Source organism: Mobula hypostoma, chromosome 1 (genome assembly GCF_963921235.1).
Source record: "Mobula hypostoma chromosome 1, sMobHyp1.1, whole genome shotgun sequence".
Taxonomy (NCBI): domain Eukaryota; kingdom Metazoa; phylum Chordata; class Chondrichthyes; order Myliobatiformes; family Myliobatidae; genus Mobula; species Mobula hypostoma.
In genome coordinates this window covers 194115497-194132735 of record NC_086097.1, presented here as the reverse complement: position 1 = coordinate 194132735, position 17239 = coordinate 194115497, and the positions used below count along the sequence as shown (strand labels likewise).

The following is a 17239-nucleotide window of genomic DNA, read 5'->3' as shown; positions in this document are numbered from 1 at the left end:
AACTCTGACTAAACACTAAGTTAAACCGGAGCCAATGAAGACAGAGTCGTAGTAAGATTAACCATTTACTGTGCACTCTTCCACATTAACATCGTACGGTGAAAACTGTTGATAAAAAAATACAATGGTATACAGCGTCTGCTTCATTCTGGAGACCATGTACGCTCTCTTCTTTTCGCAAGTGTCTTCCACCGCCCTGAGTAGTGGGCGAGGGGGTCGCGTCAAACTGCCATCAGGCTCGAGCTGACCCCGCGTTTGAAATTGAAAGCCGGCACGTGTGGCACCCCAACCACCGCTTCCTTAACAGAAACCGCGTTAATATTTTCACTTCAAATACATTCTTATGAAATTACGGCGTTGCTTCTATAATGTTTCTTTGTGGGTAGAAACGGAGCTCTTCACGATCATGCTGCACGCATGGCACCCACCTTCACACCTTCTCCAAACTGGAGGTTACACATAAGATGCAGTGAAACCGGAGGTGACGTCATCACATGCTGCGATATACCAGAGACAATGAATTTACCTTTGTTATACTGTAACTTAATTATAAAGCTTTAACGTTAACTAGAAAATAGTTACAAACAAATCATTTAAAACGTAGACCCAACAAAGTTAAATAAATGCCTTAAGGGCAACACAGTCTGGAATAAGGGAAGCAAAACAAAAATGCTAGGCAAATCTGAGTCATGTGGCATTTGTGGTGTGTGAAACAGAGTTGATAATTTAGTTTGATGACCTACCTGAGGTATCTCCAGAGATCTCCTCTATGTACATTATACGCTTAGGTAAGGAGAGAGAAGTTTTAATTCTAGATATTATCCTGCAAAACTTGGTGCTTTTTCAGTACAACAGAATAGAGAATTTAAATAGATAATATGCACGTTTCATGCAATTTTCTCCATCTATTTTCCCAATTAGATATCGAACTCATTTCCGTCCTACGTATAAAATTTCATACAAGGTGGTGACTCAGCTGGCGTGGAGGTGTTGCCCTGGGTTTAAGGGTGAAGATTGCAAGCATGGTCTGTCAACACGTACTGCAGTTTCTCCTCTGCCATCTTCTGATCCCCGAAAGAGGAATCTCAGTAAGATCATAATTTATACCTGATTATTAAATCGTGCAATATTAGGAAATCCTTTGTGAAATCATCAATAAACCTTTTGGAAATTACACTTTAAAACCTTCCTCAAGTTCTGAGATCGTAATGTATCAAACCAAATTGTTGTACACCAGAGCTGTCCGTTTTACTACAGTTGGCATGGGGTTTGATTCATAATCACCTGTCAGATGTAGTATTCTAAAGGCGAGGATGACATAACTGTACTTGACGAGTGAAGTCAAAGACAGCACGAAAACCAAAGACAGGGCATATAATCTGGCGAAAAACGGTGGGAAGTTAGAGGATTGGGAAGCTTCTAAAAATCCTACAGAAAGTAGCTAAAAAAGCCACAAGGATAGAAAAGTTAATATATTAGACCATAAGATAATGGAGCCGGCTGGTGGCGTAATGGCATCAGCACCGGACTTTGGAGCGAAGGCTCCCGAGTTTGTATCCAGCTGGCTCCCTTGCACGCTTTCCATCTGTGCGGGGTTGAGCGTCGAGCTAGCAACTCGGCCTCGTAAAAATAAGAAAACCTGCTAAAAAAAGAAAATGCCGTCATGATGGCGTCCCGATGACTCCAATCGGAGTTATGGGCTTTCTTCTTCATAAGATAATGGAGCAGAATTCGGCCATTTGGCCCATTCAGTCTGCTCCACCATTTCGTCATGGCTGTTCCAATTTTCATCTCAGTCTCCTGCTTCCCCCAAATCCCTCCATGCCTTGACCAGTCAAGAATCTATCTGCCTCTGGCAAAGAATTCCACAGATTCACCATACTCTGGCTAAAGAAATTTCTCTTCACCTCCATTCTAAAAGGACACCCCTCTGTTCTGAGGCTGTGCCTTCTGATCTTAGGCTCTCTCACCAAAGGAAACATCCTCTCCCTATCCACTCTTTCAAGGCCTTTCATTATTCGATAGGTTTTAATGAGGTCACCCCTCATTCTCATGAATTCTAGTGAATACAGGCCCAGAGTTATCAAATGCTCTTCATATAACAAGCCATTTCATCCTTGAATCATTTTAGTGAACTTCCTTCAAACCCACTTTGGTTTCAGCACATGCTTTCTAAAATAAGGGGCCCAAATCTGTTCACAATACTCCAAGTGAGGCCTCACCAGTACTTTATAAAGTTTCAACATTATGTGCTTGTTTTTATGTCCTAGTCCTCCTGAAATGAACGCTAACATTGCATTTGCCTTTCTCACCACAGACTCAACCTGCAAACCCTTTAGGGAATCCTGCATAAGGACTCCAAAATCCCTTTGTGCCGCAGAATTCTGTATTTTCTTTCCATTTAGAAAATAGTCAACCTTTTCATTTCTTCTATCAAAGTGCATGACCATACACTTCCCGACACTGTATTCCATCTGCCATTTCCTTACCCATTCTCCTAATCTGTCCTTCCATAGCCTCTCTACTTCCTCAACCACTTGCTCCTCTACCTACATTTCTTCATATTGTCTGCAAACTTTGCAAATCACAATTGTCCCTGATGACTACACCTGTAAAAGGTGCATCCAGCTGCAGCTCCTGACAAACCGAGTTAGGGAACTGGAGCTAGAGCTGGATGAACTTCGCATCATTCGTGAGGCAGAAATAAACAGGAGTTACAGGGAGATAATCACCCCTAAAAGTCAGAAGACAGGTAGCTGGGTGACTGTCAGGAGAGGGAAGGGGAATAGACAGAATGAGCAGAGCACCCCTGTGGCCGTTCCCATCAATAATAAGTATACCATTTTGGATACTGTTGGTGGGGACGACCTACCAGGGACAAGTTGCAGTGGTTGCGTCTCTGGTACCGAAACTGGACCCTCAGCTCAGAAGGAAAGGAGGGAAAGAAGGAGAGCAGTAGTGAAAGGGGATTTGATAGTTAGGGGGACAGATAAGAGGTTCTGTGGAAGAGATCGAGAATCCCGGATGGTCTGTTGCCTCCCTGGTGCCAGGGTCCGCGATATCTCGGATGGAGTTCTCGGTATTCTCAAGAGGGAGGGTGAGCCGCCAGATGTTGTGGTCCATGTAGGGACCAATGACATGGATAGGAAGAAGGAGGAAGTCCTACAAAGAGAATTTAGGCAGTTAGATGCAAAGTTGAAGGACAGGACCTCCAGGGTTGCAATCTCAGGACTGCTACCCATGCCATGTGCTAGTGAGGCTAGAAGTAGGAAGGTAATGCAGCTAAATACGTGGCTAAGGAGTTGGTGCAGGAGGGAGGGCTTCATGTTTCTGGACAAATGGGCCTTGTTCCAGGGAAGGTGGGACCTGTTCCGACGGGACGGGTTGCACCTTACCAGGAGGGGGACTAACATTCTTGCAGGAAAGTTTGCTAGTGCTGCTCTGGGGGGTTTAAACTAGATTTGCAGGGGGAGGGGAACCAGAATGTTAGAGCAGATAGTGAGGTGGAGGAGGATAAAGGTTATGAGAGTACTGCATGTATAGTACATGGAGTAAAGCCAGATCTAACGTATAAAGAGGCTTTGAGGAAAGAGAAGCAGAATAAATGGTGTAAAAGTAGCAAGTTAGAAGGGCTAAAGTGTGTGTACTTCAATGCAAGAAGCATCAGGAACAGAGGTGATGAACTGAGAGCTTGGATACATACATGGAATTATGATGTAGTGGCCATTACAGAGACTTGGCTGGCACCAGGGCAGGAATGGATTCTCAATATTCTTGGATTTCAGTATTTTGAAAGGAGGGGGGGAAGAAAGGTGAGGAGGGGTGGCATTACTGGTCAGGGATACTATTACAGCTACAGAAAGGGTGGGTAATGTAGCAGGATGCTATTTTGAGTCAGTATGGGTAGAAGTCAGGAACAGGAAGGGAGCAATTACTCTATTGGGGGTATTCTATAGGCCTCCTGGTAACAGCAGAGATACCGAGGAGCAAATTGAGAGGCAGATTTTGGAAAGGTACAAAAATAACAGGGTTGTTATCATGGGTGACTTTAACTTCCCTAAGATTGATTGGCACCTGATTAGTTCCAAGGGTTTAAATGGGGTAGAGTTTGTTAAGTGTGTCCAGGATGGATTCCTGTCACAGTATGTGGACAGGCCGATTAGGGGGATTGCCATACTAGATCTAGTATTAGGTAACGAACCGGGTCAGGTCACAGATCTCCCAGTGGGTGAGCATCTGGGGGACAGTGACCACCACTCCCTGGCCTTCAGCATTATCATGGAAAAGGATAAAATCAGAGAGGACAGGAAAATTTTTAATTGGGGAAAGGCAAATTATGAGGCTATAAGGCTAGAACTTGTGGGTGTGAATTGGGATGATGTTTTTGCAGGGAAATTTACTATGGACATGTGGTCGATGTTTAGAGATCTCTTTCAGGATGTGAGGGATAAATTTGTCCCGGTGAGGAAGATAAAGAATGGTAGGGTGAAGGAACCATGGGTGACAAGTGAGGTGGAGAATTTAGTCAGGTGGAAGAAGGCAGCATACATGAGGTTTAGGAAGCAAAGATCAGATGGGTCTATTGAGGAATATAGGGTAGCAAGAAAGGAGCTTAAGAAGGGGCTGAGGAGAGCAAGAAGGGGGCATGAGAAGGCCTTGGCAAATAGGGTAAAGGAAAACCCCAAGGCATTCTTCAATTATGTGAAGAATGAAAGGATGACAGGAGTGAAGATAGGACAGATTAGAGATAAAGGTGGGAAGATGTGCCTGGAGGCAGTGGAAGTGATTGAGGTCCTCAATGAATACTTCTCTTTGGTATTCACCAATGAGAGGGAGCTTGATGACGATGAGTACAATATGAGTGAGGTTGATGTTCTGGAGCATGTTGATATTAAGGGAGAGGAGGTGTTGGAGTTGTTAAAATACATTAGGACGGATAAGTCCCCAGGGCCTGATGGAATATTCCCCAGGCTGCTCCACGAGGCGAGGGAAGAGTTTGCTGAGCCTCTGGCTAGGATCTTTACGTCCTGTTGTCTATGGGAATGCTACCGGAGGATTGGAGGGAGGGGAATGTTGTCCCCTTGTTCAAAACAGGTAGTAGGGATAGTCTGGGTAATTATAGACCAGTGAGCCTTACGTCTGTGTTGGGAAAGCTGTTGGAAAAGATTCTTAGAGATTGGATCTATGGGCATTTAGAGAATCATGGTCTGATCAGGGACAGTCAGCATGGCTTTGTGAAGGGCAGATCGTGTCTAACAAGCCTGATAGAGTTCTTTGAGGAGGTGACCAAGCATATAGATGAGGGTAGTGCAGTGGATGTGATCTATATGGATTTTAGTAAGGCATTTGACAAGGTTCCACATGGTAGGCTTATTCAGAAAGTCAGAAGGCATGGGATCCAGAGAAGTTTGGCCAGGTGGATTCAGAATTGGCTTGCCTGCAGAAAGCAGAGTGTCGTGGTGGAGGGAGTACATTCAGATTGGAGGATTGTGACTAGTGGTGTTCCACAAGGATCTGTTCTGGGACCTCTACTTTTCGTGATTTTTATTAACGACCTGGATGTGGGGGTAGAAGGGTGGGTTGGCAAGTTTGCAGATGACACAAAAGTTGGTGGTGTTGTGGATAGTGTAGAGGATTGTCGCAGATTGCAGAGAGATTGATAAGATGCAGAAGTGGGCTGAGAAGCGGCAGATGGTGTTCAACCCGGAGAAGTGTGAGGTGGTACACTTTGGAAGGACAAACTCCAAGGCAGAGTACAAAGTAAATGGCAGGATACTTGAAAGTGTGGCAGGATACTTGGAAATGACAGGATACTTGGAAATGTGTACATCTGGGTGTACATGTCCACAGATCCCTGAAAGTTGCTTCACAGGTAGATAGGGTAGTTAAGAAAGCTTATGGAGTGTTAGCTTTCATAAGTCGAGGGAGAGAGTTTAAGAGTCGTGGGGTAATGATGCAGCTCTATAAAACTCTGGTTAGGCCACACTTGGAGTACTGTGTCCAGTTCTGGTCGCCTCACAATAGGAAGGATGTGGAAGCATTGGAAAGGGTACAGAGGAGATTTACCAGGATGCTGCCTGGTTTAGAGAGTATGCATTATGATCAGAGATTAAGGGAGCTAGGGCTTTACTGTCTGGAGAGAAGGATGATGAGAGGAGACATGATGGAGGTGTACAGATAATAAGGGGAATAGATAGAGTGGATAGCCAGCGCCTCTTCCCCAGGGCACCACTGCTCAATACAAGAGGACACGGCTTTAAGGTAAGGGGTGGGAAGTTCAAGGGGGATATTAGAGGAAGGTTTTTTACTCGGAGAGTGGTTGGTGCGTGGAATGCACTGCCTGAGTCAGTGGTGGAGGCAGATACGCTTGTGAAGTTTAAGAGACTACTAGACAGGTATATGGAGGAATTAAAGGTGGGGGGTTATATGGGAAGCAGTGTTTAAGGGTTGGCACAACATTGTGGGCCAAAGGGCCTGTACTATGCTGTACTGTTCTATGTTGAGACGAATTGGCCCCTTATCTTAGAAAGGATGTGCTGAAACCGGTGAGGGGTCAAAGGAAGTTCACCACGAGTCACCAGCAGCCAACCAGAAAAGGTTCCCTTTATTCCCACTCTTTCCTTCCTGCCAATCAGTCACTGCTTTATCCATGCTAGAATCTTTCCTGTCATACCATGGGCTTGTAGCTTGTTAAGCAGCCTGATGTGTGGCACCTTGTCAAAGGCCTTCTGAAAATCCAAGTACACACCATCAGCTGATTCTGTAGTTTCTATCTTGGTTGTTATTTCCTCAAAGAATTCCAACAGATTTGTCAGACAAGATCCTCCCTAGAGGAAACCATGCTGACTGTGGCCTATTTTATCATGTGCCTCCAAGTTCCCTGAGACCTCATCCTTAACAAATGACTCCAACATCTTCCCAATCACTGGCCTATAGTTTCCTCTGTTCTGCTTCTCCCTTCTTGAAGAGTGGAGTGATATTTGCGATTTCCCAGTCTTCCAGAACCATTCCAGAATCTAATGATTTTTGAAAGATTATTAGTAATGGCTCTATGATCTCTTCAGCCACCTCTTTCAGAACCCTGGGGTGTACACCAAATAGTCCAGGTGACTTATCTACCTTCAGACCTTTCAGTTTCCCAAGAATCTTCTCTCTAGTTATGGTACCTTCACATACTTCATAACCCTTGACACCTGGCACATCCACCTTACAGCTAGTGCCTTCCACAGTGAAGACTGACACAAAATACTTATTCAGTTCGTCTGCCATTTCATTGTCCTCCATTATACCTCTTCAGCATCATTTTCCAGCAGTCCAATATCCAATTTCACCTCTCTTTTACACCTTATCTATCTGAAGAAATTTTTGGTATCCTGTTTAATATTATTGGCTAGCTTTCTTTCATATTCCATTTTTACCTTAATGACATTTTTAGTTACCTTCTGTTGGTCTTTAAAAGCTTCCCTGTCCTCTAACTTCCCATTAATTTTTGCTCTATTATACGCCCTCTCTTTGGCTTTTATGTTAGTTTTGACTCCTCTTGTAGCCACGGTTGTGTCATCTTTCCTTTAGAAATCTTAATCCTCTTTGGGATAGTGTGCCTTCCAAATTGCTTCCAGAAATTCCAGCCATTGCTGCTCTGCCATCATCCCTGCCAGTGTTCTTTTCCAAGTAATTCTGACCAACTCCCCTCTCATACCTCTGTAATTCCCTTTACTCCATTGCAATACTGATATATTGGATTTTTGCTTCTCCTTCTCTAATTTCAGCGTGAATTTGATCATATTATGATCACACTCCCCTAAGGGTTCTTAAGCTCTTTAATCAATTCTGGTTCATTGCACAACACCCAATCCAGAACAGCTGCTCCCCTAGTGGGCTCAACCATGAGCTGCTATAAAAGGCACCTCATGGGCACTCTAGAAATTCCCCCTCCTGGAATTCAGCACCAACCGAAGGTACTAATAGGGGACAAAGAACTAATGGACAAACTTAATAAGTATTTTGCATCAGTCTTCACAGTCTTGGAAACTAGCAGTATGCCAGAAATGTGAGATTGTCAGGGGGCAGAAGTGAGTGTAGTTGCTATTACTAAGAAGGTGCTTGGGAAGCTGAAAACTCTGCTGGTATATAAGGCATTTGGACTAAATACACTACACCCCAGGGATCTGAAAGTGGAAGCTGAGAAGATTGTGGAGGCATTGGTAGTGATCTTTCAAGAATCATTCTGGAATTGTTCTGGAAAATTGCAAATATCGCTCCACTTTCCAAGAAGGGAGGGAGGCAGAAGAAAGAAAATTATAGACCAGTTAACCTGACCTCAGTGGTTGGGAAGATGTTGGAGTCCATTATTTAGGATGAGGTTTGTGGTTCTTGGAGACACATAATAAAATAGGCCAAAGTCAGCATGGGAGAAATTTTGTCTGACAAATCTGTTGGGGGTTATTTGAGGAAATAATAAGCAGGATAGATGAAGGAGAATTGGTGACTGTGGTATCCTTGGATTTTCAGAAGGCCTTTGACAAGTTGCCACGCACAAAGTTGCTTAACAAGATAAGAGCCCATGGTATTACAGGAAAAATACTTGCTTGTATAGAAGATTGGCTGACTGGCAAGAAGCAAAGAGTGGGAATAAAGTGGATCTTTTTTTATTTTTTCAAATTTATTTTTTGCTTAGCATAACAAAACTCTCAACTTCCGGGTACATTTACATTTCATCCCCTCACAGATATCAGCTATCAGTACACTTCCATCAAAGTATAGACATCACCACCACATCCTATACAAAAGCCCTTATTAGTATAGCAGACAGGTTTACATCTCGATATTGTGGAAAAGGTTGCCATGTTTTATGCAAACTATTTGTTTTTGAGTGTACCATACATGTTTAAAAAGTCCAAAGAAATGTACTTCATGATTAATTTACGCCAACCAGAAAGTCCAGGGGCCTTATCAGATATCCAACAAAGTAAAATGTTCTTCCTCGCACAAAAAGTCAGGATGTTTAAAAAGTTTTTTTCTGATGTGCATTAATAAACGACTGCTGGGTAAACCTAAGATAAAAGACACTGGGTCCAGTTCAAGCTCCATCTTCAGAATCTTTTCCATTTCACCCAAAATATCACTCCAGTATGCATGAAGTTTGGGACAAGTCCAAAAACAATGGGTGAGAGTTCCAATATTTCCTTTACATTTACAACACATTGGAGAAAACTCCGTCTTAAATTTCAAGAGACGATCTGGAGTCAGATGGGCTCTATGCAGAATTTTGAGTTGCAATGCTTTAGTTCTACTACAAACTGAAATTTCCTTTGCAATATCACAGATGTCTTCCCATGTTTCAGCTGTAATTTGTACTCCCAGCTCTCCCTCCCAGACCCTTCCCAGCTGCTCAGCCTCTCCACAAAAACATTCCCTCAGGATGCTGTAAAAAGTACTGATAGAGACTTCAGCCTTAGAACGAAACACTCTCTTTTCTATGTCAGAACTATAGAAATCAGTTAACAATGATGTTTTTTTCTGTATATAATCTCTTATCTGAAAGAAACGGGAAAGATCCTCGCTGGGTATGTTGAATTTCTGTACTATTTGACTAAAATACATCATCGTTCCTTCATCAAACAAATCTGTTAGTTGGAAGATACCCTTAGAAATCCAAAGTTTAAATCCAGGATCCAGTATGCCAGGCTGAAAATTTGGACTGCCGGTTATTGGAGTGAAAGGTGATAATTTTGCTGTGTTGCCCTCAATTTGTCACACCGCCCTTCCGAGCCCTGATAGTGTTAATTATTATTGGATTGTGACAATATTCCTTAACTTGTTTCATCTCATTGAGGAAAAGCAAATTAATAAGAGGGCATTTTGTTTGTGAGGCTTCAATGTCTAGCCATATTGAGGAGGGGTCCCTGCAAACCCAATCAACCACATAAGATAAAAAGGAACTTAATTGATACTTTTTGATGTCTGGAAAATCCAGACCCCCTAGACTACTGGAAAGCTGTAACTTAGACATTTTAATACAGGGTCTTTTTTTGTTCCAAATGAAAGAACCAAACCAGCCATTAATTTTTTAAAGTGTTTGTTGGGTGAAAATGACTGGAATCATTCGTAGTGGGTGGAGCAGATGAGGAAGAATGTCCACTTTGAGCAAGAATATTCAGCCAAGCCAAGAAATGGGGAGAGTGCTCCATCACTCAAGATCCTGTTTGATTTTGTCAAATAACTGTGTAAAGTTAGCTTTGAACAGTTGATCAAACGTAGGTGTGATAAATATGCCTAAGTGAACAAAACCTGTCTGCGACCATTTAAGGGGGAAGACACCCTGACTGTCTGGTACCTGCTGCAGATTCCCCAGAGGCATAGCCTCTGATTTAATAAAGTTGATTTTATAACCTGAAAAGGCGCTAAATGAATTGATGCATTGTATAAGATGGTGCACTGACATAGCAGGGTTTGATAAAATTAGAAAATCATCCGCATACAATGTAATTTTATGTGACTTTAGTCCTATGTCTGGAGCAGATATTTTGGTGTCTCGCCGAATAACCTCTGCTCGATCAGTAGTGTGAAAAGTAGTGGTGATAAAGGGCAGCCCTGCCGGCTGCCCCTCAGAATACTAAAATTATCCGACCTAATACAATTAGTAAGAATCGCAGCCAGAGGGTCATTGTAAGGAACCTTCACCCACTTAATAAAATTATTGCCCAAACCAAAGTGAAAAAAAGGTATGGCCATTCGACACGATCAAAGGCCTTTTCTGCATCTAAGGAAACCACCAAGCCATCCACTGCCTGTTGCTCACATGCCTGAATCACACTAATTAACCTTCTGATATTGTTAGATGATCTACAGCCTTTTACAAAACACGTTTGATCCTCTTTTATGATGAAAGGTAACACAGTTTCTAATCACAACACTAAGGTTTTAGATAAGATTTTAAAGTCAACTTTTAACAATGAAATGGGTCTGTAGGAGGCACAGTCTTCAGGGCTCTTTCCTTTTTTAAGAATTGGGAAATATTAGCTTCTCTCAATGATGATGGGAGGAGACTACAGTTAAATGCATGATTGAACATGCTTAGCAAAGGCTCTGATAATAACCCTGTGAACTCTTTATAGAATTCACTAGTGAGTCCATCAGGACCAGGAACCTTCAAGTGGGCCTTTTCTGGTTGGCTACTAGTGATTATTGGTGTTCCACAGCGGTCGATTTTGGGACTTCTTCTTTTCACATTATGTATCAATGATTTAGGTGATGGAATTGATGGCTTTGTGGCTAAGCTCCCAGATGATACAAAGATAGATGAAGGGGCAGGTAGTGTTAAGGAAGCAGGGAGGCTACAGAAGGAGTTAGACAGATTAGGAGAATGGGCAAAGAAGTGGCAGATGGAATATAGTATAGGGAAATATATGGTCATGCACATTTGTGGGAAGAATAACAACATAAACTATTTTTAAACAGGGAAAATTTCAGAAATTAGAGGTATAAAGTCCTCATTCAGGATTCCCTGAAGTTTAACTTGCAGGTTGAATTGGTGGTAAGGAAGGCATATGCAATGATAGCATTCATTTCAAGAGGACTAGAATATAAAAGCAAGAATGTAATGCTGAGGCTTTATAAGGCATTGGTCAGACCGCACTTGGAGTATTGTGACCAATTTGGGTCCCTTATCTAAGAAATGATGTGCTGTCATTGGATAGAGTCTCTTGGAGGTTCATGAGAATGATTTTGGGAATGAAAGGGTTAACATAATTAGGTGTATTTGATGTTTCTGGGCCTGTACTCACTGGAGTTTAGAAGAATGAAGGGGAATCTTATTGAAACCTTATTGAGTATTGAAAGGCCTCGATAGAGTGGATGTTTCCTATAGTTGGGGAGTCTAGGGCCAGAGGGCACAGACTCAGGATATACTGACATCCATTTTGAACATGCATGGGAAGACATTTCTTTAGCCAGACATTGGTTGAAACTATGGGATTCATTGCTAAAGATGGCTGTGGAGGCTAAGTTGGCAGGTATATTTAAAGCAGAACTTGACAGGTTCTTGAGTAAGTTAGGGCATTGAAGGTTATGGGGAGAAGGCAGGAGAATGGAGCTGTGAGGGATAATAATTCAGCCGTGATGGACTGGTGAAATGGATTCTGAGCCAAATGGCCCAATTCTGCTCCTGTGTTGTGGTCTTATGGTAGTAATATAAATCACTCAAAGGTCTGCAGAGGATAATAATGGAATGTAAGTTAACAACGTGATATAGAGAACAGAACAGTACAGCATCAGAACAGACACTATGGCCTACAATATTGAGGTAAGGTGATTAGGCTAATGCTGCCAAATTACACTAATCCCTTCTGCCTGCTCATGGTCCAGATCCATCCAATCTCTGCATATTCATGTGCCTATCTAACAGCCTCTTAAATGTCTCTATCATATTGGCCTCCATCACCACCTCTGGTAGTGCATTTCAGGCATCTACCACTTGTCCTGTACATCCCCTCAAACTGCATGTCCTCTAGTATTAAACATTTCAAGCCTAGAACAATGTTACTAGCTGTCTAATCTATTACTGCCACTCAGAATTTTATAAACTTTTATCAGGTCTCCTCTCAGCTTCCGTTGCTTTCGAGAACATAAGTGTAGTTTGTCCAGCACATGCCGTCTAATCAAAGCAACATCCCAGTAAACCTCTCTTGCACCCTCTCCAAAGCCTCCTTGTCATCCTATAATGAGGAGACCAGAAATGAATGCAATATTCCAGATGTGTCCTCACTGGAATTTTGTAAAACTGTGACATAATTTCATGACATTTGAACTCAATGTCTCAACGAATAAAGGCAAACATATCATACGTCTTCTTTGCATTCAATCATCTTGTATGGCCACTTACAGGGAGCTGTGCTTTTGGATCCCAAGATTGCTCTGTTCATGAATGCTGTTATGAGTATAGCATTAATTGTGTACTTTCCCTTTACATAGAACAGTTACAGCACAGTACAAGCCTTATGGCCCATGATGTTGTGCTAACTTTTTAACCTACTGTAAGATCCATCTAACTCTTCACTTTCCCATAGCCCTCTATTTTTCTTTTATCTATGTGCCTTTGTAAGAGTCTCTTAAAGGTCCCTAATGCATCTGCTTCCACCACCACCCCTTGCAACATGTTCCATATACCCATCACTCTCTGTGTATGCAAAAAGACGACCTATCTTTGACATCCTCCCCTATACTTTCCATTTCAATATTTACCATAATGTTATGCCCCCCTCATATTAGCCTTTTCTACCCTGGGAAAAAGTTTCCAGCTGTCCATTTGAACTATGCCTCTTAGCATCTTGTACACCTCTATCAAGTCACCTCTCTTTTCCTTCACTCTAAAGTGAAAAGCTCTAGCTCACCCAACCTATCCTCATAAGACATGCTCTCTAATCCAGGCAGCATCTTGGTAAATCTCCACTGCACCCTTTCTAAGCTTCCACATCCTTCCTATAATGGGGCGAGCAGAGCTAAGACAATTGTCCAAGTGCAGTCTAGACACACAGACACAGACACCCCCCTATGAACTTGCACAGCAACTTTGAGGGAACTCTGGATGTGGTCTCCAAGATCTCTCTGTTCCTTAATGCTACTAAGAGTCCTGCCAATTACCCTGTATTTTGTCATCAAGTATGCCTTTCTGAAGTGAATCACTTCACAGACTCCCAGATTGAACATCATCACAAGACTCTGGGCCATGACAAGGTATATGCCGAGAGGAATCCAATAACTGGGAGCATAATTTCGGAAAAAGTTGTTGTCTATTTAAGACAGAAACTGGAATGATTTCACAAATCATGTCATAAATCATTTAGTTCCAGATCCAAAAGTCTTGTGGGCATTCAGCCATTGAATATTTTCAATGCTGAAACAAATAGATTGTATAGCATAAGGAACTCGAGTATTACAGGGAACTATTGTAGTGTAGTAGTGAGCATAACGTTATTACAGCGGCAATGACACCAGTTCAATTCCCGATGCTGTCTGTAAGGATTCGTATGTTCCCTCCATTACCTCCTGAGTTTTCTCTGGGTGTTTTGGTTTTCTCCCACATTCTAAAAATGTGCAGATTAGTAGGTTAACAACAGGAATTCTGCAGATGCTGGAAATTCAAGCAACATACATCAAAGTTGCTGGTGAACGCAGCAGGCCAAGCAGCATCTATAGGAAGAGGTGCAGTCGACGTTTCAGGCCGAGACCCTTCGTCAGGACTAACTGAAGGAAGAGTGAGTAAGGGATTTGAAAGTTGGAGGGGGAGGGGGAGATCCAAAATGAATTAGTAGGTTAATTGGTTACACGGGGTGTAATTGAGCAGTGTGGGTTCAGTAGGCCTACCTTGCCGTATCTTTAAATAAATAAAAACAAATAAAGCAGGAAAGTTTAAACTGGAGTCAAGGTCAGAACAACTACGGCCTTATTGAATGGCAGGCAAGGCAGGGAATGAACTTGAGGCATGTTTCTGCTTTGTAAATATGTGGTTAAATCTCTGCTAGAGAATTGTATACACTTCGGGGCAATTATAATTTATTGAAGAATTTGGAGAGTTTGCAGAGGAGGGTTACTGGGATTATACCACTGATTTCAGTTTTGTGAAGTGTTTTGAGTGGTTAGCATAAGATTTATAGTGAAGGTTAAGGGCAAAATTCAAGATATTTTGAAAGGAAAATGTCAAGGGATTCTGTAACCAGAATCTCTAATCATGTCGTTACAAGGAATGGGAGATTTGACTTCATGGAGATTTCTTAGGATCATATAACCATATAACAATTACAGCACGGAAACAGGCCATTTCGGCCCTTCTAGTCCGTGCCGAACTCTTACTCTCACCTAGTCCCATCTACCTGCACTCAGCCCATAACCCTCCATTCCTTTCCTGTCCATATACCTATCCAATTTTTTTTTAAATGACAAAATCGAACCTGCCTCTACCACTTCTACTGGAAGCTCGTTCCACACAGCTACCACTTTCTGAGTAAAGAAGTTCCCCCAAATGTTAACCCTAAACTTTTGCCCCTTAACTCTCAACTCATGTCCTCTTGTTTGAATCTCCTCTACTCTCAATAGAAAAAGCCTATCCCTATCAACTCTCTCTATCCCCCTCATAATTTTAAATACCTCTATCAAGTCCCCCCTCAACCTTCTACGCTCCAAAGAATGAAGACCTAACTTGTTCAACCTTTCTCTGTAACTTAGGTGCTGAAACCCAGGTAACATTCCAGTAAATCTCCTCTGTACTCTCTCTATTTTGTTGACATCTTTCCTATAATTCGGTGACCAGAACTGTACACATAATACTCCAAATGTGGCCTCACCAATGCCTTGTACAACTTTAACATTAACATCCCAACTCCTATACTCAATGCTCTGGTTTATAAAGACCAGCATACCAAAAGCTTTCTTCACCACCCTATCCGCATGAGATTCCACCTTCAGGGAACTATGCACCATTATTCCTAGATCACTCTGTACTACTGCATTCCTCAATTCCCTACCATTTACCATGTATGTCCTATTTTGATTAGTCCTACCAAAATGTAGCACCTCACACTTATCAGCATTAAACTCCATCTGCCATCTTTCAGCCCACTCTTCTAACTGGCCCAAATCTCTCTGCAAGCTTTGAAAACCTACTTCATTATCCACAACGCCACCTATCTTAGTATCATCTGCATACTTACTAATCCAATTTACCACCTCATCATCCAGATCATTAATGTATATGACAAACAACATTGGACCCAGTACAGATTCCCTGAGGCACATCACTAGTCACCGGATCTGGAACACGTATTCGGAAAAGTTGATGAAATCTGATTGCATGGTAACTTTTGGATATAGAATGAATTGGATATAGAATTGCAAAGGACTCCTTTGGAATCTTATGGAGAGATCACTGGCTTGTGTGACCAATTGGAAGGTTCAGGCAGCACAGGTGTGATGGTTAGAATGGACTCTTAAGCTACATCCAACAATTTGCTTACTGGGGCATCACTTACTATAGAAGTTGGTGATTCAGTACCATGGTAAGTGAATGAGGGAGGGTGATGGAATAGGATAATATTTTGTGCCTTGGTCTTTACCACATTGAATATTAGCCGACGTGGTTCTGGGGCACTTTCCTAGCATGGCGATCTGTGCTGCATTTGCTGTGGATTAAGGTAGAGAGTGGCAAAATCTGCTTACCTGGCTTTTCCCTAACCTCTTCTCTACCCCTTGCATTTTTGTTTTCCATGTTGTCTAGCCTTTATGAGATAGCTGCTGATAGCCTGCCTCCAGAGGATCTGTCAGTGGCTACAGTATTTCCCAAATGTCCATGCTGATGCCTGGCACCTTCCTATCCCACTTATAAATATGTGCTGCATAAGTAGATCCAGTCCATGTTTGAGCTGAAATTCTATGATAGCGTCATTGAGAAAAACATGCCAAAAAATTGTTGGTGTTAGAATGAGGAATCTGAAGAGTCAAAATCATTACTCCTCATTTTTTTTTCATAGCAGGGATACTGAGTATCTTTGCAGTCAGACTAACACCTTTAGTAGCTTGATGAAACAACCCTTGCTGGGTCAAATACCTTGCTGAGGTCAGTAAAGGCAAAGTATAGTTCACTTCATTTCTTGTACAACTGCTGAATAAAGAAAATAATGTCAATGTGTCCATGTTCCAGTTTAAAAAAAACACTGGAATTTCAGTAACACTGGTTGCTGGAATCTCCCTTGTTTTGATACAAGGTTGTAACCTTTGCACCCTTCATATCTGGGATGATGGTCTGCTCCTCCTAGCAGGATCAGAAGCTCAAAACAGATGTTACAGGAGTGCCAATTTTCCATGCTTCGGGACTTCAGGTGGAATGGCATCATCACTTGGACTCTGTCCTTGGGCCTCCAAATCAATATCTTTATTAGGCTGCCCTACAGTGCTTTTGTATCTCTTCCTTGGCGGGCAGGCTCTACATGACTTTCACAGGATGGAGACATTCTTTTCTCTGGAGTACAATTCTAATGAAGGGTCTGCCCGTCTCTCCATTCCAAGCACTGATGAGATTTTAGTGGAGTCTTTTTTTTGCTGCTGGAGCTTTTGCTTATTTATACATCCCATTCTAATGGTCGTAACATTCCTTGTGTTTGAAGACGTGGATAATCTGAGATTTGCATCTAGTAGTTGTTGAATCAGCACCAAGTGGTCTGCTGGACTCTGCTCTGAGCACCTCTTT

The 17239-nt window shown here is 42.3% G+C and overlaps 1 protein-coding gene across 2 annotated transcripts in view; it reads left to right on the top strand.

Moving 5' to 3' along the window:
* Positions 1–17239, top strand: part of emilin2b (elastin microfibril interfacer 2b) — an 88424-nt gene that overhangs the window by 9455 nt on the left and 61730 nt on the right. For both annotated transcript variants that reach the window (XM_063062458.1, XM_063062449.1), the window contains exon 3: positions 922–1088. In XM_063062458.1, the coding sequence (XP_062918528.1) occupies positions 922–1088 (167 nt within the window). The remainder of the gene's footprint in view (positions 1–921; positions 1089–17239) is intronic.